Here is a 25,357-nt window from a genome sequence, read left to right as displayed (position 1 = left end):
AAAAGGTTTGCTAAAGAGAACATGCTAGCTTCTAGTCTTAAATATCCATAATCCCTGAATTAATAGTCATCAGATTTATTCACCGTTGCATTTGGTGACTGAACATGTTGATAGGATAATTTAGCTTGATGTGAAAACCACACCTTCCCCAGACCTTTACCTTCAAAGCATGTTCAAGAGAGTGCAGTGATGGAGAGGAGATGGTTGCAAACATAATAACATAAATAACTATTCAAGGTTGTCTGATAGCTGCTCAGTTACAAGATCAAAGAAAATGATGAGAAAACCTTTCTTCACTCCTTTCCAAAACATCTCACTTCAAGATGTAGAAAATGTGTCCCTGTGACATACCTTCATATATTTGCCCAGAATCATTTTAGGTAGCTTAAAAAGAAGTCAGTGATTGTGCTACACTCGTCCTTTGGTGTCTTCCTCATTCAACCATTGTATACCCGGAGGTCAAGGGATCGGGACGGATTTTAAAAGTATGGCTCCTTTCTACCTTTCTCCCCTCCCTCCTCTTACTGGAAGATGTGCTCGCCGCGAACTATGTGAGAGGAAAACTCATAGCGGTCTTTGCAACGGTGGCCGCAGATGTTGCACTCCAGCGGATCTCGGTAACCGTGGCAGCCCATGTGGATGGTGTACATGACGTGGTCCAGGAAGAGCACCTGGCAGTGCTCACACTGGAAGGCCTGCATCTCCCTGCCGTCCCGCCCGAACACACGCACCCGATCCTTGCTTGCAGGTCTTTCCACAGCTCCCCGAATCATCTCAGCTGTCATCCTTGCCCCACTGCCGGGCGGCGCCGCTGCCCGCTCATTTATGTAGGTCAGTACTGGACTTGCCCTCGACCTGGGGCGGGAAAGGCCGCTATTGCAGCGGTAACCCAATTTCTGTGGTGGGCTGCTGCGCGCCGAGTCAACCGAGTCCGGTCGGCTGTTACTGGGAGACTCCTCTTGACCAGCAGCGGGCTGCTGCTGCTTGCCGTGGTTGATTGAGACCGTGGGGCCATTGGAAGTGAGGCAGCCGGGGAAATCTGGAGTGGGCTGGGCAAGCGGCGGCTGTGGTGCCGCGGCGTCGCGGCTTCCCAGCTGCTCCATGCGGTGGACCAGGGGGACAACAGGGTGGAAGAGAGGGTTGACGGTTGCCACCACCTCAGCCATGGAAAGCGGGGGACCCGGGTGGTGGACCATGGGCCGGAGAGAGTCGGATCCCGGGTAGCTGATGGCGTTGGTCATGGCTTGGTCCATCATGTGGACTTGCATTAGCTCAGCCTCCTTGTCATACTTCAGACTCATTTCATAACCCAGCTCAGGGTAGCTGTAGTGGATCATCTTCTCACCTGCAGGAGATGGAACAGCGTATTGACAGACTGAGAAGAATGAGTTTGACTAGGTGATGTCAGCTTCAAACCAGGGGATGCCAGACAGAATGAATGTTGTTGAGATTAAGTATGCTGTGGGGGAACACTTCTGAGGTAAAACCGAGAAACATTACATGCATGCATTACACACATGTTTTTGTGTGTATGAAGGTGCACACTACTACCTAAATCCATGCTGGTAAATCTACCTCACATTTTTTTCAGGGCTTGTTTTTCACAATTTGTTCTTGGTCTGCTGTATGCTCAAATCTAATGGGGCGGAAAACCCCATCCATCCGAGTACACTTTTTAACCCCTCCATAACAGGGATGCGGTGAGCTGTGTTCTGTCGATAAGAGCTATGCCAAAGATACAGGTGTACCTAACCACAGAGTGAAAAACATTTTCTCGCCTCTGTCATCCGCCTGCTGCCGCTTGTTCACTCTCTTCCTCCCTGTCTAATGGTGTGGTAAATAAAGCCTAGACAAAACATTTGACAAAACTCCTCTATGCTTATGAGCAGGGCAGAAATATTGTGAACAAAAAAAAAAGAAAAGCACAGAGAATGTAATTTTGAAAAAGAAAATGAAACAATTTGTCGATCTAGTCAAACGAACGTGGCGTCGACAGCCGCATGGATCGAAAGAGAGACAGAACACAATGTTCAGGTGTAATTGCCAGCTTAGCGTGTTGCATGTTTTAATAGCAGGTGCATTATAAAACCACCTGTAGAGCTACAGTTAGCCGGAGCTGGTCAGGTATCAGGTTCAGTTGCCTCTGCCGAGACCCGCAGTTCCTTTCTCTCACACTGCGGTTGGCCAGGATTGTTGACAGAAATCAATGCTGTAACTAAGGGGTTGATTTAAAACTGTAGTAATTGCCATCATCGTGATATTATGAATTGCCTAAGCATGAGCACTGAGTCTTACGCACTCATACCCTTATGAATTATTTCAACCCAAGACATCAAACTGACTGGCCCTCATCATGGAGGGGCAAAGCTCTTCGTAGCTGTTGAGATGATGATCCAATACTGTCCCCCCACGCGAATCCTCAACACAAACGATGTAAATCCAGGGAGGATATAATCACATATTCAACACCACCATTAAATTCTCTATGTGGTGTCCTTCATGGATGCAGAGACTTCGTAGCCGCAGATGTCTGCAACCTAAGGGGGAAAACATCAGCTGAAAACCGGTTTTACTGACCCACAAACTTCTGGGGGGTGGTGCTTTTCCTCTTGCCCAGGTTGCTGTGTAACCGCTCAATGACGGGCGGCCGATCAAGGGCGGCCATGGTTTTGGGTTCCGTCATGGTCCTCGGCTCATTACTGACCTCACCTGTAGGGGTGGAGAAGGAGGAGAGGTTGTAAGATGTTGAAACTGTGGCCATGCACAGGGATGACATGAACAAAACTGAATTTGTAGGACTGAGGAAAAAAAACAAAACAAACTCTCCCCCTAACAGGAAAACCAGAAGAAAATGTAAATCAATTCCTGCCTACACTTCAATCTCAGTATCAGTCCTTCCAGTCAAAAAGCAAAACTCTGTCTTTTAAAGTTGCATGACTGGATGAATGAAATACTGATTTGCATTGAATGAAATTCATTAACTCCTTCTCTCCATCATTCACTGTGCTATTAATTAATCATACACAAATTAAGAAAACACATAAAATACTTAAATAGTCAAATAGTAGAAGGACAAAACCACTTGCATATTAACCATGCTAACTTTTTAGTCTGAGTGAGAACAAACAATTATTCCGTCATGATAACAGCCTTTGACACTATGACCCTAAACTCTGGTAAAATTATTATTTTTTTTTTAATGGCAAATTATTGAATTTCCATTTCATATTTACAGCTGAACAACTGAAAAGTCTACAGGAGGAATTTTAGGGATGTAAAAACTCCCATACTTCACCAAATCAAAGCACATAGCAGATCAATAAGACTATATATCTATATATCTATATATCTATATATATATACATACATACATACATACATACACACACACACACACACACACATATATATATATATCAAATTTTGTACAAGAAAACTGATTTTAATTCTCATTTAATGTCCAACTAACTAGCTAAATGTTAATCAATAACAAAATAATCACAAAACAGTTTCTGCCATCCATCAGACGAGTATTGTTATATCTTTGTGCTTCTCATTCACCTGGGTAGAGGCCAGTGTTAGCGGACGGGTTCATGCCAAGACTCTGCAGATAACTGTGGCAGCGCTCTTTATGCTCCTCTAGCGATGTGCGCTGCTTGTAGCTCCGTCCGCAGAAGCTACATTTGTGTGGTTTGCCAACTAAAAGTGAGAGAGAGGACATCAAAAGGGAGGCTTGTTAATTTCACTCAGCAGTATGCGGGCAGAGGCAGTGGGCCGCGTCCTCTGGGATGATGCAACCACGCCACGGTCCTCGGGAGGTGCGTAGTAGTAAACAGTGCTGAGCAGACAGCGCTAGAGGAATCGAGAGCGTGCCTGTGAGATCATGGATATTCAACTACTAGTGAGAGGATCCCAGACAGGAGGTGTGGGCGACGGAGAGTGTGGGCGGCATACATATACATATAGAGAGAGAGAGAGAGAGAGAGAGAGAGAGAGAGAGAGAGAGAGAGAGAGAGAGAGAGAGAGAGAGAGAGCTGTGCAAGAAAGTCTGCCTGTTTTTTTCTTCTTCAGAGCACCTTGGTCTCTGGAACAAACACCTAACTCCCACAGCCGTGACACAGATTGCACAGTTGTGAGTGGCCCGTCTTCGGCGGCGGTGAAGGAGGGAGTCTTATCATGCATCCCATGGCGGCGGTAGGAAACTGATTCCAGTGTTGAGCAACCAAACCCTGGAGGTGGCTCGTGATTCATTGTGCCGTTTCCATTCCGACCGGCCAACACCTGAGCGGACGTGGAGGGAGGGAGGGAGAGGGAGAGAGAGAGAGAGAGAGAGAGAGAGAGAGAGAGAGAGAGAGAGCTGCCGACACCTCTGCTTGTCTCTGTCCACCCCTCATCCGCCCTACCATTCAAGCATACCTCCATCTAACACACCATCCACCACCTCCATCATGTGGAATTCCCAATTAATAAATACACAATTTAACTAATATTGTTTTTCCAAGTATTTACAAAATAGCTATGTACATATAATTTCATATAAACCATAATCTTCGTAACCTGCATACTCCACAGGGCAGTTTCTTTGATGTCACAAACAAACCAGCCCCCCCCCCCCCCCCCCCCAAACTCCTGAACTGAATGAACCGGGGGTAGCTAATTACACCGTTTCCGTGTTAACGACTGACAGCTAACTTTGCCACGCTGAGGCCTGGACGGAGAGGAGGCTGCCGCTAGCAGAGACGGCCGTCTCTGCTAGCGGCGTCTCGGAACGAACGCGTGACTCATAAAGAGTCGGCGAGTGCAATTTAGGCCACGCGGCACACCGGCGTGGCCCCGCCGCCGCCGTTTAAGAGCGCCGCAGCTTAGGACGCCCACTGGCCTGGGGAGCACAGCTACGCGTTACCACCAGAAACTACGTGGACCATGCGTCTCACAGAGACCAACCACGTTTTGGTTTGAGGTGTGGAGGGACATGGTATAAACACACACACACACACACACACACACACACACACACACACACACACACACACACACACGCGCAATCTGCTTTGCAATTTATCCAATTTTATTTCCTTTAAACACTCGCTCTTAAGGGAATTATCGATATTATTTGTCCGCCCGGGTAGCATTTGTACACCTCAACACATCCTGATGACGTGTGTGAACACAATTTAACCCACATACAGAACAACACAGCCAGTCATGACCCATATTCGCTATATTCAGCCAGCCAGCAGCGTTAGTCATGCGCCGTGTGGAATGATTACAGGTTATCTGTTGTATCTGCCATTCAGTAATCTAGCGCTCCGTGAGTGATAATGGATTAGCAGAACTCGAAACTCATTATCGTTTTTCTGAGTACGACTGCGTGACAACGGGTAAGCAGAGTTTCAGTACCCCTCAGGTGTGGGCAGCTGGTGTATTCGCAGCGGTGTTTACAGTAAAATTCACGGCGAGTAGTGAAAAAGCCTCTAAAGCGACAGAACGTCACGGCGCTCACGTCTGATTTCGTTACGCTCGGCAACCACGAGACGGCCCGACGCCGTCAGCCGGCTCGGAACCGCGGAGGAGGAGGCGGGACGGTGCTGACGCTTCATACGTCTGTGTGTCGCACACGCACACACAGACACACACACACACACACACGCTGTCAAGCAAGACGCTATCGCTCGTTCTCCTTATCTGGCTCACAGCCACGTACACACACACGCACAAATAAGCAGACAATACTTTTTTTCTCTCTCTCTCTCTCTCTCATTTACCAAACCGCCCACACATGACCTTGTGCAGATGTTGGATGCAGCTCTTAGAATTCCACTTTCGGCAGCTATTCTTACTCATGCAAATTGTCCGAGCCGTGCACCACAGACTTACTTGGCTGCTTGCATTTGGCTAATAAATAGGAACCTACTTTGTGTGCCGCGTCTTGCACAACGCGCGATTATTTTGTGTCCGACAAACACGCACGCAGTCGAGAGCAGCCTTACCGGTGCCAGCTACACCCTCTGCTCTGTTGAGAGAGAGAAAAAAAGAGAAGAGGAAGAAAAAAAAAAAGATTGCCTTCCATCGAAACGTCGACGCTGGCATAGTGGCTAGCGGTTAGCGCGACGCCCTCTCGTTTGATCGATCTGGTAGCGTTTCTCTCTTCTCGTTACACGCCTAACCTTTATTTCAATACTGTTTCTATCGGCGCCACAGCTGTTCCCCTGGCACGGCGACGGCCAGCGCTGCAGGATGCCGGAGATGGCGGGGGCTTTTTTTTTTATTATTTAAGTAGAACAGTATCTGGGCAGATAAACACCTCATAATTAATCCGAATAATTCATTTTCTGTCTGGACCAAAGGGAAAGGGGACGGAGTGAGGGACTTACAACTAATTTCATTTGATTCTAACTGGAAAAAAAAAAGAAAAAAAAGAAGTACTTTTGGATGGGGCTGGTGGGTTAAACACGATCAGATGTGCAAATAAGGAAGTGAAAAATAAGAAAAAGGTCAAGAGTTAACAGGGAAGGCAGGGGTGGGAGGAAAAAAAGGCCATTAAAAATGAGCAGCGAGTGTAGCAAGAAGAAGAATATGTACTTGGGTAACCCCCCCCCCCCAGAGCAAACATGCAGAAACACATGCATGCAAACACAAATACACACCACCCTCGGAGAGGAGGACCGCGGTGTCAGAGTATTCCCAGAGAGGGGCGTCTCGGGCACAGATCATGTCTGGGGCTGATCGAAAAGTGGAAGGGAGGAGCGCACCCCCGCCTGATGCCGCGCCAGATAAGCGGGTTACAGTTAGACAGCCAGTTAGCACTTCCAATGTGGCTCTGCAATGACAAGAGAGAGCTTCCCCCCCTGCAAAGTGCGCCTTGGGTAAGTATGGAACAGCTTGTTCTTGGTGCCTAACCACAAAGTTCTCAAAGAACTATCTGCGATGCACAAAAACATGAGAAAAAAAAAAAAAGGCTCAGTAATGCATCCCCTCACAATACGCGACAACGTCAGCTAAAGTCAGGTGTAACTCAACTGTAAATCAGGCTCCCTCAGACAGACAAAGACTGATCCGAAGGGTCACCGGAGCCAAGGGAGTGCTGGTGGATGTGTCGGGAGGCAAAAAAAAACAAGTCTTGCGGGGAAAGGAGCACGTCACAAGATGGAGGTGAAAGCAGTGTTTAGAAAAAACAAAACAAAACAACCCGCCAATAGTGTCTTGGAAAATGAACATTTTTGTCAACGGCTCGGGTGATGAAAAGGCAAACCTATGCCGGGACAAAGAGTTTCTACTTTCAACGCAGGAGGTGTTGTGCGACTCGGTGTTATTTGTTTAGATCGTCGGACATTAACAACGACGTGACACTGAATCGTAGCCGTGCCCATTTACGTTACGTAACACGCAGCGATTTTGGAGCTGCCAAGGGCGTTCGAGGACTGGCGGCGGCTGAGGCGAAACGAGGAGGAAAGTGGGACAAGGAGGAGGAGCCAGGGGTCTGACCTGCATGTGTGCGCAGATGACCGGTGAGGGCGTCCCGCCGGCGGCAGGCGTAGCTGCAGAAGGGACACTTGAACGGCTTCTCGCCCGTGTGCAGCTTGATGTGTCGCAGCAGGTTTCCCTTCTGTGTGAACGAGACGCCGCACTGGCTGCACTGGAACGGCCTGTCACCTGAGAGAGGAGCACGTAGCGGGTCAACGCTAAACACTACACAGCTCACACCTCTGCAAGAGGAGCAGCGAACCTCTGTCATCCGGTACACTTCAATATCACACCTTATGAAATGACCATGCAATGAAACAGCAACAACGCAATTGTCATTATAACGTATGTATAGTACACCGAGTTCATGATCCATTTATCAAGTTCCTACTTTCTGAAATAATCTAAAGAAAAAGTAATATACTTTATCAACTGCATCGTCGGCTCACCATCATCAATTCAATCCATACTCTACGACATAAAAACAGGGACATTATAATGATATAACTACTCAATTTCACACTAGGATTTACAGCGTTTATCATTCCATTGCATTGGGAACCGGAGGGTGTGCTCCAATTATCGGGGCACCACACTGCTCAGCCTCCCTGGGAAAGTCTACTCCAGGGTGCTGGAAAGGAGGCTCCGGCCGATTGTCGAACCTCGGATCCAGGAGGAACAATGCGGATTCCGTCCTGGCCGTGGAACAATAGACCGACTCTTTACCGTTGCACAAGTGCTGAGGGAGGCATGGGAGTTTGACCAGCCGGTCTACATGTGTTTTGTGGACTTGGAGAAGGCTTATGACCGTGTACCCCGGAGCACTCTGTGGGGGGTACTGCGCGAGTATGGGGTAATGGGGGAGTTGCTCCAAGCCATCCGGTCCTTGTATAACCAAAGCGAGAGCTGTGTCCGCATTCTCAGCACAAAGTCAAACACGTTTTCGGTGGGTGTCGGACTCCGCCAAGGTTGTCCCTCGTCTCCGATTTTGTTTGTGATATTCATGGACAGGATCTCAAGCCGCAGCCACGGTGAGGAGTGTGTCCGTTTTGGGAACCTCAGAATTGCATCTCTGCTCTTCGCCGATGATGTGGTTTTGTTGGCTTCATCAGAATGCGACCTCCAGCGTGAGAGTCAGCACGTCCAAGTCTGAGGCCATGGTTCTCTACCAGAAAATGGTGGATTGCTCCCTCCGGGTTGGGGATGAGTTGTTGCCTCAAGTGAAGGAGTTCAAGTATCTCGGGGTCTTGTTCACGAGTGAGGGTAGGACGGAGGAGGAGATTGACAGGCGGATTAGTGCAGCATCAGCAGTAATGCGGACGTTGTACTGCACTATTGTGGACCATTGTTGGAGCTGAGCTGGAAGGCAAAGTTCTCAATTTACCAGTTAATCTTCATTCCAACCCTCACCTATGATCTTGAGCTTTGGGTAGTGACCGAAAGGGTGAGATCACGGATGCAAGTGGCTGAAATTAGTTTCCTCCATGGGGCATCTGGACTCAGCCTTAGAGATAGGGTGAGGAGCTCGGGCATCGGGAGGGAGCTCGGAGTACAGCCGCTGCTTCTTCATGTCGGAAGGAGCCAGTTGAGGTGGTTCAGGCATCTGATTAGGATGCCTCCTGGGCACCCTCCTTTGCAGGTTTTCTGGGCACATCCGACTGGGAGGAGACTCCAGGGTAGACCCAGAACTCGCTGGAGGGACTACATGTCCAATCTGGCCTGGGGATGTCTTGGGATCTCCCAAGAGGGGCTGGATGGCATTGCTGTGGAGAGGGATGTGTGGAGTGCCCTACTTAGCTTGTTGTCACCGCGACCCGACCCCGGAGAAGCGGCTGATGAGATGAGATCATTCCATTGCACTTAGAAATGATCAATGCAGTAGATTCAGACTTTCAAAGTTAGGTTATATTTCTGTAGGAAAAATAATGTCAGCTATCATCATCATCGGCAGTCACTCGGGGTTGAGTATGACCGTCCTCCCTCTGGGTCCCTCTGGGTCTTCAGGTGGGTGTAGAGGCCAACCCTGGAGCCGCATAATGGGGGGGGGGTGCCTGTGCGTGACAGCTTTTTACGTGGCGTGGCTGATGTGCCTGCAGCCACCACACGGTCCTTGGCAGGGGGTGGCCAGAGTTCAATGGCATGGAGAACCAAGATGATTGGGGACCACCCTCTGTTGCAGCCTTCATCCACCTTCACTGACATTTTGACCTGGGGACATCTTCCACCAGTTGCACCGTTGAGGTCTTCATTGGATCGTGCTTTGTCTGGAACCTCCTCCTTGACCTATCCAACTTGGGTGACCCTACCAGGAGCCAAGCTCCAGACAGCATCGCTCTTGGGATCATTGGTACACACAAGCTTCTCCACCACGACAAGGTGGTGATCCAGGAGAAGGTCAGCTACTATAACTACTACTGCGTAATAACTGTTTTTTGTTGTTTTTGGCAATTTCTCACTTACTTTCAACTTAACCCTGCAGTTGTGCAATTAGTTTGTTACACCAAACTAATACAGTATGGTGGAGCATTTAGAAAGATATGTCTGGTTAGAAATTGACGTTCAGTCAGGAGAAGTGAGGGGCAGCCATGTGGTTAGGCTATACAATAATAAAGTAGAACTGACACACGCTGACATTAACCTCTCAACGTCAGGTCTAAAACTGATGTTGCTGTCTGAAGTGTGACCATGTTGTGATGTCACATCTACACCCTTGTAGCACAATCCCACCAATGTGTGTGTGCGTGTGTGTGTGAGACTGTGTTTCCATGTGTACCGTCTGTCTCACGACATGGGAGACGAGCTACAAACTGGTATGCCTCCATTCCTGCACTGATAATGACTCATGCAGAGCACCAGCGAATATGATATTCATGTACATATGCTTCCTAGAATGGGGTTTGGAGAGGAAAAATTCTCAAAAGTAGTTATGACAATGTGAGGGATAGACTGTTGACAAGTACGTTGAACAAAAGTGCATCAGATAACCTCTTCATTCAATCGGACTTCACTGAGAAAATCCTTAAAAATGCTCTTTTATTTTGATTTCGACGCACCTAACTTAACTGTCGTGGAGTTTCAGCCCGAATCCCAGAAACCTATTCAAAATGAAACAGTTTCCTCTGTCGCTGTGTCAGTGCAAAAAAAAAAAAAGCAACTCGGGTGAACCTGAGTTTTAGCCGTAGGCCCCTGTTGGTAAAGGTCTTCTATGGGCTTGCTGTCCTTGACAGCTTGATGCTATTTGCCTCGTTTTCCTGTATTTGGCTATGTTGATGAAGCTGTGAGACATCCTACAGTGACTATTTAAACAGGGCAACTACAACAGTATGCACGATTTGGACGTTAGAAGATTAGTTATCGGCTTAAATAAAGCCAGTGATACAAGGTATCAAAAAAGGATGTTTGTTTGTGTACAATTCTCAAGTGCTGTCATGTAAAAATCCGGACCGGTGATCCATAGCAGCGATACTGTCGATACTGATGCTGTCTGCTGTCGTGAATCCAGGGACTGCTGCTCCGCTGGGAGGCCTCTGCAGTCCTTCTGGTTGGACATCTTTTAATCTTGCAGTCATTTGGAAAAGTGAAATATGATCGTGGTGCTGTGATAACCAGAGCAGTTATGGCGTCAGTTGAAGGGCTTGGGAACAGGTTTTGGGGGATTCCAGGGATTTCTTTTTCCCTGATAATCAATCCATGTCTCAGCTTTTCAACAAACAGTAGAAGCACTCCACGCCCAATGTAATAAACCAGCAGACATTTCTGACTCACTCTAAAGATGGCGAACGAAAACCGCAGGGTGATTTGAAATACTAGAACTTGCCTCAAAGAAATTAAACTGAAATCTTTAATGGATACCTGATGCACATATCTACTAATCCCAGCAAAAAGAATATCTTTGGGGAGAAACTTTTTTGGCATTATGTACCATTAGGTAATCGAGCCCCTTCATCTGCTGTCCCATCTGGCCCAGATGTCCCATCTTGTGGGTTGTTTGAGTTTTCGATCATGGTTTCTTCTAATCCCGATCCTTCCTCCCAGCTTCGGCCCATTTCCTCTGCAGCTTTTTCTCTCCTTTCAGCCTCCTCTCCTGCTTCCTCCTCCTCTTTGATTGTCGGTTCTGTGAAGGACAAAAAGGCAGTTGTAACTTACCCATTATGGGAAAACGAAGGTTTTTTTTCCTATAATTTCAAGAAATGCTCTAGAGGGCATTCTTTGAACTTATTTTCTTACGTACACCAGTGTTACTGATGTTGTCACCATGCGAGGGAAACAAGAGGAAGGTAGAAGGGTAAACTACACACAGCAGCTATGCACAACACCCTATGAGAGGACTTCGCCCGGCTCGGGCCGCACTTAATTGAGATGAAATGTCATCGATTTGGCCGGGTTGAAACGTATTGGCCAGGGTAGGGCTGATTTGGGCTGAAATGGCTGGAGAATTCAAGCTGGCGAGCCTTAGTTTGATTAGATGGGCCCAGGATGGATTGATCTGGACAAAGGTGACCTGGGATTAACTTGGACGGCTGTGTGACATACTGGGTGACTGGACAAGCTTGTGAAGTGAGCAGCATCCTTATGGTCTACAGCTTCACACAACAAGGAGAGGGAGGTTTAGAGAAAGAGAGAGAGAGAGACAGACAGCCAGACAGCCAAAGAAAGAGAGAGAGAGAGTGGCAGAGAGAGAGAGACAGACAGACAGACAAAGAAAGAGAACGAGACAGAGAGAGACAGACAAAGAAAAAAAGAGAGAGGCAAAGAAAGAGAGAGAGACACAGACAAAGACAGAGAGATACAAAGAAAGATAGAGACAGACAGACGAAGACAGAAAGAGACAAAGAAAGAGACAAAGAGAGACAGAGAGAAAGAGAGCGACAGACAGACAAAGAGACAGATCGAGAGAGACAGACAAAGAAAGAGAATTGAATTGAATTGAGAGAGACAGAGACAAAGAAAGAGAGATAGAGAGAGAGACAGACAGACAGACAGACAAACAGACAAAGAGAGAGAGACAGACAAAGAAAGAGAGAGCGAAAGAGAGAGATAGAGAGAGACAGAGACAGAGAGAGAGAAAGAGCGAGAGAGAGACAGACAAAGAGAGAGGCAGACCAAGAGAGAGAGAAAAAGACAGACAGACAGACAGACAGACAGACAGACAGACAGACAGACAAAGAGAGACAGACAGACAAAGAGAGAGACAAAGAAAGAAAGAGAGAGACAGAAAAAGAAAGAGAGACAGACAGACAGAGAGACAACGGAGGACAGACAGAGAGAGAGAGAGACAGAGAGACAGAGAGCGGGAGGGGAGAGACGGAGGGAGAGAAACAGGCCATTCAGGTTCGTGCCTCTCTGCCAGTGTGTCCCTGAGGAGAACGGGGCGTGTCGGGGGCAGGCAGGTGCTCAGCCCTGCGGCTTTCTACTTGACTGGCAGCGGGAGACCGGCTGGATGAGTGGAGGATGGAGGGAGGGAGGGAGGGAGGGAGGGTGTGTGTGTGTGTGGGTGGGTGGGTGGTTGTGTGTGTGTAGGTGGGTGGGGCACAAAACGAGAGGCGCAGTGGAAATGAGCAGAGATGGGACGGTCGCTGGCCTTTACAACGTCTACTCACACATGAAGGTGTCTCTGCACACTGAAAGCACAAATTCAGCCAATTCCCAGCCACAGACACACACACACACACACACACACACACACAGTACACAATGAATACCCACAAACACAACCAAGAGTGTCTTCCTCCAGAAGGACATTCTGGCGTGGATAAGTACTTTTACCATCAATCATCCAATATGCAGACTTGGACAACATGTCTTCCTCGCGTGCGTCTTGTTGCTGGAACAGTTTCTTGGTGTTATTCCAGGGCAACACATGAAACGACCCAATCCTGTTTAAGACCATCAGTTGTGATGGCTGTGACGTCACCACCCCGTCTGACTTCTTACTAAAGAAGCACAAGGCTGCTCTGCTGCTAAAGAGACCGCCTCTGTTAAAGAAGGACATGTCACACGTGCTCAACCTGGCACTATATCACTCTATTTCTAAAGAGTGCATTTGTTTCACCGCATTCCATATGTCATGTATCACGACTGATTTAAACCCTCATTAATAATTGGCTAATTAAACAGGTTGTTATCACAGAGAGTTGAATCAGTTCATCTGGACACAACGTTTACTGTTTATTTATTACCCATCCATCCATTATCCAAACCGCTTATCCTGCTCTCAGGCCCGCGGGGATGCTGGAGCCTAGGTATATATATATATATATATATATATATATGAAAATATTATAAATAAATAATAATAATCATTGCTTATAGCATGAAACAGGCTTGTACTGTCTCATTGAGAATTTAATTGAATAACTGGGTTATATATATATATATATATATATATATATATATATATATATATATATATATATATATTATTTATACACACATATACTTATTTATAATTACAATGTTTATTCTCAGATAATAAACATTGTGTCCAAATGAGGTGATTCAACATTGTGTGGTTTCCTTACCTGGATTACTGAGCATGCATCAAGACTCAACCAGGTTCTCACTTTTAGCCTAAATATGTTTTGCTTTGTTTGTAGAAATATGGACTGAAAAACTAGCTGGCCACAGCTACAAGTCTGACTTGAAGTGAAATTATTCCAGACCAAAACCAGGTGTGTTTTCTTCAGGACTCACAACCTATATATACTTATCCAGCTCCAGCATCTTAAAAAGTGAAGGGACCGTATTGTTTAAGATCATCCAGTAAATACTGTAGGCTGACTCAGGGTTGTCAGAAACCTGTCACATCAGCACCATATTACAGCGTCTCTCCCGAACCACGATAAAATATTACTAATAAAATATTTACCAGAAATACTTCAACCTACCATTCAGAGAAGGCAATCTCCACATAACAGGCCAATTATAAAAACGCACAAAACTAGCTCTGCAGAGTGTTTTAGTAAAAGAGTGTGTCCAGATCATCTTTCTAATCCACACGTCTTCATATTTTAGTCTTACAGGACACACTTGGGAGTTTTGGTCAAGCTCCAAATGACGTTGCACGTGCACTAACTGGCGATGACCTGACGGCTGTATGTAAACGACAGTCCTGTACCACAGTGAAATCACTTTGGGTCACAGGCGCACAATTATCATCCAGTTCTGAAAGCTCCACATCTGTTTCCGCAGCTGAAAACTGATGTGACAAGTCGTTCGCCGCAAACCTGTCTGGAATAATGCTCCAGTAAAGTCTTACCACACACCTGACAAGCCTGTTTTTGCAACAGCGAGATACCTCATGACCCCGCAGGCTCTGAAGGGGCCTGTCGTCTTAACGCTAGTGATCACTGACAGACTTCAAACACTCCCATTTAGAACTAGAGGGGACGTTTCCTCTCCAGAGGCCGTCTCCGAAGCACCGGCAGCCATCACGTTCGTCGGCTCGTCTGCTCACAGCGCCGCGGCTTTTTTAGCAAAGGAGCTCTCTTCCCAATGAAGTCATAACAAATGAGCCGTCTTCCGAACCTGTATCCTGGCAACACAGCCCAGACCTGAACATCCGAGCTATTCAGTGCTTTACATCTCTTTCTCCGCCAGGACACACACACACACACACACACACACACACAGCGGTCAGAGGAGGCTGAACTTGAAATGGTTGCTGTGACAACAGCAACACTGAATATAAGAAAGACACACTGGTGGCATGCTTCCCCCCTTTGTTTCCACCACGGCTAGACAGAGCGAGGCAGACTCGTACAGGTTCCCGATACCTCGCCATGAATTTGGGGGTTAATGGTCACGACTCTTGCAAAATTTTGGTCGCAAAGAGCACGCCTCCGTCACTGTGTACGAGGCAAGCCCGCCCCAGAGCCTGCAACTCTGCTCAGTTATCTGCAAAACACGATGAATCAAACTGGTTTCAAAAGCCGGACGGTTAAAAAGAAGCCCAACACAACTCCCCGATTAATTCTGATCGAAAGGACGTAAGCCCGTCTTTGCTCACGAAAGCTCAGAGGAGCAATCGAGCGAAGCAGCCTCGGGGATCGACGGCCGCTCTTATCTCGTCAAGATCACCGCCCTGCAGAAGTTTTAGCCTAACCGTGCTCCCTCGCGTCTCTGGGCTTGTGAGAAACGAGCTCTACTTGGTCGTGCTTTGCTTCCTTTTTCTCGCATTGCAGCCTCACGGTGACGGGGACCGAAGCCGATCAGAAAACACCACAGGAACCCAGCAACAAAAGCGGCAAAAAAAAAAAAAAAAAAAAAAAGAAAAAAAAAAGAAGAAGAAAAAAAAAAAACCCCCACTTTTGTTGAGGAACATGATGGCAATTATTTACTGGACAGCAACAAGTTTGTGCAGAGGCTGTTGCGACACTAACTGTTTAATCACAGCAGTGACAATTGATTTCTTTGATTGTGTCAGATTTAATGATAGTTACACAGTCGCACTTTGACGGAACAGGTCTTTATGTGATTGCATGTGTGTGTGTGTGTGTGTGTGTGTGCACTCGCTTGTGCGTGGCTGCGTGCACAGTACGAGTGCGTATCTGTGTGCGTTCGCCTGTGTCTGAATGTGCAGTCAGTCGGCTGTACATGACCTTCCACACAAGCGTGTTTCTATCGAGCGAACACTCACCACTGAGGGATTTAAGAGCCTGAGGTGTTGTCTGTCCATTGGGTGCGCTAGTCGACAGGTCCACCAGCATTCTTGAGTTCTCCTTCCTGGGAGAACACTGGCCGTTACCTGGGAGACAGACAGCAAACAGCGAGAGAGAGGTGGGAATGGTGGGTTTTTGTTGTTTTTGTTGTTTCTTTACCTGCACAGCACAAAGCACACACAGGTTCATATCTGACCTCACTGCCGTGCAGGTTGTATACCTTTTCATTTACCCCCCCCCCCCCCCCAGATCTGCTCTGTATGGCGGAGATAGACATGATGAGACTGAGTGACACACAGACAGACACACCGACCAATCGATGGACTGACAAAGCGTGCACACAAACAGTTTGGCATGAGCAAGCTACATATACACACATCGTGTGGTGGCATGATGAGTGTGCGGTTTATATATCATTACTGACATATCCCAAAAAATTTTTGGCCCCGCCCCCTTTTTTTTTTTTCTTCTCCCCAGTTGTACTTGGCCAATTACCCCGCTCTTCCGTCACTGCTCCACCCCCTCTGCCAATCTGGGGGAGGGCTGCAGACTACCACGTGCCTCCTCCGACACATGTGGAGTCGCCAGCCGCTGCTTTTCACCTGACAGTGAGGCGTTTCACCAGGGGGACGTAGCGCGTGGGAGGATCACGCTATCCCCCCCCCCCCTCCCCCGAACAGGTGCCCCGACCGACCAGAGGAGGTGCTAGTGCAGCGACCAGGACACATGCCCGACCAAGCTGGAGGTAACACGGGGATTCGAACCGGCGATCCCCGTGTTGGTAGGCAATGGAACAGATCGCTACACTACCTGGGTGCTCCTTGAAATACCTCAATTTTGAGGGCGGTGGAGGTTTAGGACAAATTTCTCTAGCTATCGCTACCAAGGCTAGTCCCCGTACAACATCTAAATGCTAGGGAGTAAAGGAACTGCATGTTTTTTGTTCACGAAGGAGACTATAAAAGAAGTTAGAAGAAAGTATTTGCTGAGTGAAGTCAAGATGTGTACAGCACATAGCTTGTGCTAGATTTTCGCTGTCATATGAAAAATAATCCCGCCGTGCCTCCTTGTCCGCATTCAGTTCTCCCTTCAGGCCTGAGCAGAACGGTCAGTTTGGAGGCCAGACTACAGAATGATCATCGCCGCTGGCTTAGAGCTGCCCTCATATAGCCATGGGATCCTAATGTCCAGCAGATGGAGATTGGATTGCATCCTCTCAGCAGCCTGTGGGGAGGCCAGGCCATGGATAGCCGTGTCCACTCAGAGGGAGAGCTACCCAATCCCTTATCCCGTTACACTCTGGCCCCATCGGGGTCACAACAACAATGCAGTGGCAACAGGTGAACACCCTCGCTGCTCTCGGTGTCAGATCCCTCAGGAAACGCAGCGTGCGCCGCTATTATTCACCACCGACAGCATTTAGGATTCTCCTACGGTACGCTGAAAACTGAGTAGAACTGGAGAACACTTGAGATGATGAAACCAAGATGCCTAATATTTCCAGTAGGGAGGTATTGTTGACTGGCAGGAAATATCAGCGCAAGGTGCGCTACACGTGTTCGATAATTTCTGTAGGTGAATGACGGCTGCAATTTGTCCCCGCTGAATAGCTCTGTAGGGAATGCGACACAGACAAAAGGGAGGTCCGTGTCAGATCTCTGCCACAGTGAGAGCTCCTCTTAGAGAGACAGCCTCTGTGTTAATATCGCTCCATTGTTGAGGCAGCCCCACTGAGCGAGGCACACTGGGAGATGTGGTCCATCACACAATCCCAGGGCCGGGCTCCAGTTGCATATGTCGGGGCTGGAGGAACTCTCAAGTAACCGGTACAGGCTATCCCTTGGCAATGATGTATTGGAGACTGCAGTGGCCCAGATTTGTTAAGAAGGATTTTCCATTACAATAGCCCATGCTGACAGCTTTCTAACAGCACTGTGTCAGGGCTGGCTCACCTGTAAACCAAGGGTGTTGGCTCGACCGGGTCAAGATAATAGAACAAGAACCTACCACAAAGCCACTTGAAGGAAGGGCATTTTCAAGCTGGGTTACTTTGGTGACACGGTACTAGCTTTTGTAACATCATGTCTTTTTAATATACGATGTGCACAAAATGGCCGAAATCCGCAGATAATTGTCAAAATGAAGTGAGAACATACGCTGGACAGTCACTGTAGTTGTGAAAATGTTTTGTTGCTCATCCAATCAATTTCTGAGACATTTCCAGATCGACAGTGACAATCCAGCTTATGTTCTTACTTCATTCTGACATTGTTCAATTCCTGGATGACTGGTATGAATCAACACAGACATCAGGTCATTGTGTTATGATTGGTTATCATGAAACCATCAATAGGAGGAGGATGAGAAAGTTATGTTTTGTCTAATGTGCCTTATATAATCAAGTCATACAGCAAGTGAACATTATGCATTCCCACTCATGTGTAGCCTGTACTCCTACAACCATTAGTTGAAGTTTTTTGCTTGGCAATTTCTTCCTTTGCTGAGTCAAACCTGTATGAATAACAGGCTCGGGACAAGAGTCAGCAAAGGCTTTACGGCACTAAGTTCTTTTCTCCTAACAAACCAGATACAACTTTGCTTTCACCTACAGGGAAATGGAGAGGAAAACATTGGTTCAAAGAATAAAAACGGAACAAAATTACTAGGTGGAATAAGCTGAGAAGTCATGTTTTAGTAACTCTTTCTTTACTTTCTAGAAACGGCGTCATTTTCAAGTTCTACATAGTTAACTTTTTAAATGATGAAAATAGTGTTTAATTTATGAATAGACTGGACAGATGAGGACGGATTGGACGGATGAGGATCTGCTGCCATCAGTTTGTGACAGCAGAAATGAATGGGATTCAAAAAAGCTGGCTTGGCGAGTATGTAGAACAAGAGCAGCGTGGAACCGTGTGAGATTACAGGACACTTGGTCCCGGCTTGCTGGATATACACTCCGCGTATGATCTGGTTTTTCCTGTCAAAGCATCAACCTCCCTATACAAACAAACAAACAAAACAGACACACACCGACACTCCCACACACGTCCTGGGGATTGACCATCAAGCCTCTGCTGGACTTCATCTTTTCAGATAATGAATCTCTGGAAGGGCCAAACCAGTCTACCTTACTGAAGGACAAGATATGCAACTCCATGCTTCTTTAACGCTCAACCTTTGCTTGGATTTGGAAAACAGAACAACATCTTTGGTGGCCAACGATTATGAAAACGCTCTTTCAAAACTGCTGATGGGCATCTGTTTGTGCAGTTGGAGACGAGGAAACACTTCAGACGTCACCGCACGTCCTCAACCCGCACATTCTGTCAGTGTAGCTAGATGCTGGAACCAGCGGGGAGTCTAGATTAATATCTGCCACAGTTTTTGAAGAAGACCTTAATCCTGCGTGCACGCTAACACCGCATTATTCCCGCATTACTACTCTGGCAAACTTGGAAACACGTCTTTCTGGAACGCCATTAAGGAAATCGTTGTTAACAGTGCAACACAAAATCCTTGTTTGGAAAATAAAATCCTTGTTTGGAACATAAAATCCTTGTTTGGAACATAAAATCCTTGTTTGGAAGAGAAAATCTTTGTGTAGAACACAAAATCCTTGTTTGGAACACAACATCTTTGTTCCCCTATGATGGTTAGAAAATTTTAAAAAAAGGAAATGAGAATTGTACTGTCAGTTATGGATGGAGAATTGGTGCACAAGAAGCACATAAGGTGCAATGTAAAAAAAAAAAAAAAAAACGGGACTTGTGCACTACGACTAAGTCTCTATGAGGGTCAAAACTGTTAGAATCCGTGACGTTTCCGTCATGTCATGCCAACGGAACATACAGCTAACGTTTTGTTCCAGCACTGTCATCTCAGAGGCAGCCCACAGACGGTCCAGAACAGGGAGAGAGAAGAGGTGCTTCCTATTTTTGGTATTTTCTACCACCGCCCCTACTCCGCCTGCCGACTGTTCCTACAGGCACTTCACCCCGATGGAGAGCTTAAAGTCCCCGCTGATGTCATTACCAGCACGCTACCTGTGCTAACATCTGCTGCGTGCACAGGCACGACTACAGGAGGGCAGGGGAAGTCGTTAGAGATACCTGCCCCAAAGGAAACCAGAAAAGGGCAACGGAGCACCACAAAGCGTGTATTCAGTATCTGTGCATTTGACAGGAAGTCGCTAATGTAATGTTGTTGTTGTTTTTTTTTAGACTTTTAGTGCCTGAACTGGAAAAAAGTTGCGCTTGGGGGAAACCCCTAGAGATGTTTACAGTTTTTTGATACCCAAAAAAAAAAAAACATGTAAAAAAAAAAAAACGCCCAAAACAAAACAAGAAACAACATTTGGATAACTGTTGGTAACGGCAATGTACTTGTCAACAACATCTTGGATGAAACTATCTGCTTTGCTTCTACATCAGTTACTCAGCCTCTCTCTCGCTCTTTCTCTCTGTCTGTCTGTCTGTCTGTCTGTCTGTCTGTCTGTCTGTCTGTCTCTCCCCCCTTCTCTCTCTCTCTCACACACACATACAACTTGGTCATTTTTCACATTATATCCTTTACATGGCACAATGGCACCTGAATCCTTCCTTCTAAATAAACCTTGAGGAGTGGTGGGTGAATAGGTGTCTGCTTGTATAACACGTGTGTGGGCAGAGAACTTACTAGCAGGATGGTGGTCGGGGCCCTCCGTTTCCATAGCCTTGGGAGTGCTGCAAGGACCAAGTAGAAACATGGGTTATTGTTTACTTCACTCATTTCGGTGTACGTTTCTAAACAGAACTACCAAATACAATTATACTTATTTACCGAACATAGATAGACACATTTCATGGCCAAATAAGAGCAGGAAGAATAAAAACTTCTATCAAAATCAAAGTCTCATTTATACCATCTGTCATTTTTTTAAAATTTTTATATAGTCATTGATTTGAAAAAAGATGCTTTTTTTTGCACACCATTATCAAGATTTAACTGTTAGTAGTTACAACATGGTACATCAATAGTATGATTTTTTTTCCTGTAAAATTTGGATTCTTCCACATTTTCTCACCTAGAGCGTTGGAGAACGATTAATTATTGGGGTCAGAGTTTAACGTAGGCTGTGTTAGTGTACTTTAGAAAAGCTATTGGTGCTCACATTTTTGCTTCTTGAGAAGTCACAAGTATATTTATTGAGCACACGTATATTTAGCGAGTTACCCTCAAGGCCATTTGATCAGGAACGTATGTATTCAAATCTTGGTTTCAGGTCATACAAAAAGACAGTAGGCCGCCATAATTAACCTGTCATTCACCTATGGCATGCTTACCTCCATCAATGGTGAAGTTTTAAACACTCAAACTGACAATCTATTACTGGCAATCTATTAGAAATAAGTAATGACAAAGCGTGTCTTTTTCTCCGACAGGGACAAGGCTAATTTAATTTGCACCCTATTTTTGTGACTTATGTGGGCATTATCAAAGCTGGGCACAATTCCAAGTTTACACGATTGATGTTAGTCAAACTTAGTCTGTGTGTGTGTATATATATATATATATATATATATATATATATATATATATATATATATATTAGACTTGGCAGGGAAGTCAAATTACAACAACATGCAAGTGACGTCCACTAACCTATAGTAGTCCACTACTGTTAACGTCATAGCTTTTGGTCTTGAAATAAATAAAAGCGACTTAAAAAATGAGGTCATTCAAGTCACGCCGAGTCCTCTAAAGACACTTCGGCCGGACTGTTCAGTCAGCTTATCGCTAAACTTTTGAAAGCGTTCAGTCCACAAAGGGTTAACTGGCTCCATGTCCTTTATTTCATACTTATCAAAAGGCACACTGGTACAGACTGAACCTTCTGTGAGAATTACATCTGACCCTGAATAAAACCTACACGCCCCCCCCCTCCCCACTTATTTAGTCATTACCAGCAGTCCCCTTTTCAAAGTCCCCTACCTTTTCCTAAACATGAACGGTAAAGCTTTTGTACCAGAGAGGCATGTTGATAACAACGCTATGGGTCCTTTACAGTCCTTGGGCAGCCACAAGGATCCAGCAGGACACACTGTAAAAAAAAACAACCTCCCAGGGTCCTTCAAGAGTCCCAAAAGCTGTGTGGGTTCGAGTTTGGCAAGTCTGAAACCCATCAGAGTGGAGGAAATGCTGCACGAGCCTCACACATGTCATCCAGCAAGGAAGCGTTTAAGCCCGGAGACTGAAGGCGCAAAGCAGGCAAACAAACACACACACACACACACACACACAAACACACACAAGATTTTTAAAAAAAAACTGCATATATTCACCTCTAAGTGTCTCCCCTGTGCAAGCGTCGAGTCCTTGATCTCCGTCCAGCACTCTTCCCCACCTCCCTTTAAAATGCAAAACAACCTATTAGGGCTTAATGATGTCTCATTAAAGAATAAAGGTGGTTAACCATCAGGCAAGTCCTGCTGGGATGGATGGATGGATGGATGGGTGGGTGGGTGGATGGATGGAGGAGCGAGAAGAAGCCCGGCGGAGGAGAGGAGCTGACCGAGAAGCCGTCGGGGCTTCTTTTTTTTTTTTGACAAAGTCGACGAGAAAACTTCAGGAAGGAGCAGAGAAGAGGAGCAGAGAGAGAGGAGCAGGAAAAGTGACTGTACGCGCGCGTGCGCTGCCTCCTCCAAGTGGTGCCAGTCAAGTCAACTTTTCCGCCTCGCGGCGACCCCCGCACCTGTGTCGGTGGATAGACTTGTATGTCAACCAGACAACAACCCCCCCCCCAAAAAAAACAGAAGAAGAAGAAGAAGAAGAAGAAGAAAGCGGCGGGGGGGGTGGGGGGACAAAACAGCTCGCCTCGTCTTCACCTTACACTCTACAGGTCACAGGGAGAGACTCGGCGAGTCGGGCGAGGGAGAGAGTAACAAGAGGGATAGATCAAACTGGATCCACCGGTTCCTAAGGAATTAGCGAGACGGGCGGGCAAGGGGAGCCGCCGAGCCGCGTTGTAAGCCTAGCGGAGGGGCTGCATGACGCCGCCGCCGCCGCAGCGTCAGCTCGGCCGCGATCCACGCGTCGGTTAAGCGACTCATTAGCCGGCCGCCGGTGCTCTGCGGCGGGCGGCTGGCCGAACCGCTGCACACCGCCGCTCGGTGCGCGTCCCCCTCCACCCGGCGCACGCACCTGTCTCTCCCGTGCAACCCCCCCCCCTCCTCCCCTCCCCCGTCCCCCGTCTCGCAGACGTGCACCTCCGCTTAAACGACCCGTTAAAAACGCCCGCTGCACATCAGCGCCGAACGCCCCAAACACCGCCCGCGGCGGCGGACGCTGCAGACCCCCTGTTCACCGCCCCCCTTGCAAAAGCTGCGAAAGCGGCTGGACGAGCGGTCACCGGATCGCCGCGGCGGCCGCGCAAACTTGGCACGCGCCGGACGCCTTTTTGGTTTTATTTACCTTCTTTCTTTTTTTTTTCAAACACGCGGGAGTTTTATTTCATCCCGCGTGGCCAACATATCCTCGAAACTGCGCAGCGAGCGCTCCCGACTTTAGTCTTGGTGCTGGGTGGGGTGGGGGTGGTGGCGGTGGTGGGGGTGCACTTCAGTCCTGCCGGCTGCGTGTCTGGCGTGCAGGGTGGGCTACAGTTGGTTCCGCTGCAGCGGCGGCGGCGGCGGCGGCCCGGTTGGTAAATCCACAGTCGACTTCCTCCATCTTCGAAAGCGGAGCAGACAAGTCGCCCGAGCGGCGATTCTGCGAAACTTGGCGTGACACGGGGAAACGGATCACGCGCGTGCGTGCGCGTACCTGATTCGCGTGCCTCAATCAACCTCTTGCACCTCAACTACCGATTAAGAATTACAGCGTTTCGGTGGCTTGTTTATTTATGTTTATTTTATCTTTGAAAAACGCTGTTGAATTATTCAGCAAAGTGCTGGGGGGGGGTCGCCCCCCTCTTGATATGCTAATCTGTATCTTCCGCGAGGGCTTAAAAGTACACATCATATCCTCATCATCCTCATCTTCCTCATCCTCATCATCACAGGCGCAGTAGCGGCCAGCGATAACCGCACCCTCATGGTGTGTTTTGCTGTGACTCGTTTTAAGGGTAAGTCATCGTTTCTTTCGCTGCCGTTTTCACTATGAGCATGCCGGAGTTTCTTTGTCAGACTGTTTTATGAGAAGTACTGCGGGTTTTCTTTTCTTTCTTCTTCTGCTTCTTTTTTATTTCTAACCGTAATCTTTACAAGGGCTCCCTCTTGTGGCGAACAGACGACATGGCTGCCGTCGGTCTGGGGCAGAGGGCAAGGCCGTTTCTACTAAATGGGAATTCCTGCCGCAGAGAGAACGGTGAGAGAAAGGTGGAAGTAAATGGCCGTCGATCTCTAGTAGCGCCGCGATATATAATGACTCCAGCAATTCAGGTAATTTCGGGTACATCGGAGCTCAGGATTCAATGTTCCTGTCTCATGTTCTTTTCTGTGCCAATTTGGCAGTCTACTTGAATGTAGGCCATGCAACAGTCAACTCTGGAAAGTCAGACATGTTTAGAAACCCCTGCCTTCGCCGGCCTTTCCTGTGTGACGTCAGCACAGTGCAACGAAGAATTTCAATGTTTTCCGCCAAAAACAAAACAAAAAAAAAGTTTTCCACCAATGTGCATATTTATTGACACCTGATGACTGCTTATGGCATGAAACAGGCTTGTACTGTCATAAAGAATTTACTTGACTCACTGGATTATACATCAATATAAATGCAGGGAAAAAACTTGTAATACATAGCAGTGCAAGCTTGTTTCGTGCGTCGCGCACTCATCAGCTGCCGATATGATTCAACCAATAAGATGAGTGCGTGACCCACGAAACAAGCTTGTAACTGCTATGTATTACACATTTTTCTTTCCTACATTTATACTGACATTCCGCTCCTCATTTGTTGAGCACTTTTATCAACACCATTGATGGTTTCCGAAAAAAAATAAACCCGCTACATATATATATATATATATATATATATATATATATCCATTATCCAAACCACTTATGCTGCTCTCAGGGTCGCGGGGGATGCTGGAGCCTATCCCAGCAGTCATTGGGCAGCAGGCAGGGAGACATCCTGGACAGGCCGCCAGTCCATTATCCAAACCACTTATGCTGCTCTCAGGGTCGCGGGGATGCTGGAGCCTATCCTAGCAGTCATTGGGCAGCAAGTGGGGAGACACCCTGGACAGGCCACAT

The 25,357-nt window shown here is 47.2% G+C and overlaps 1 protein-coding gene across 2 annotated transcripts; it reads right to left on the bottom strand.

Annotated features, from left to right (window-relative positions):
- Nucleotides 1-458: 458 nt before the first annotated feature.
- On the bottom strand, nt 459-23,706 carry ikzf2 (IKAROS family zinc finger 2). 2 transcript variants are annotated; one of them, XM_056289912.1, is made up of 9 exons: nt 23,577-23,706; nt 22,448-22,509; nt 20,802-20,848; nt 16,103-16,210; nt 11,387-11,578; nt 7,486-7,653; nt 3,562-3,699; nt 2,578-2,709; nt 459-1,345 (listed from the first exon to the last, which is right to left on the bottom strand). In XM_056289912.1, exons 3-9 carry the CDS (start codon nt 20,833-20,835, stop codon nt 522-524), a joined length of 1,596 nt encoding a protein of 531 aa, XP_056145887.1. In that variant the 5' UTR covers nt 20,836-20,848; nt 22,448-22,509; nt 23,577-23,706; the 3' UTR covers nt 459-521. The 2 variants fall into 2 exon arrangements, with proteins under 2 accessions (XP_056145887.1, XP_056145886.1); XM_056289911.1 differs by lacking the exon at nt 23,577-23,706 and having other exon boundaries at nt 22,448-22,531.
- Between the last annotated feature and the right edge of the window lie 1,651 nt (nt 23,707-25,357).

Source organism: Lampris incognitus, chromosome 11 (genome assembly GCF_029633865.1).
Source record: "Lampris incognitus isolate fLamInc1 chromosome 11, fLamInc1.hap2, whole genome shotgun sequence".
Lineage (NCBI taxonomy): Eukaryota > Metazoa > Chordata > Actinopteri > Lampriformes > Lampridae > Lampris > Lampris incognitus.
This window is presented reverse-complemented; position numbering and strand designations above follow the sequence as displayed.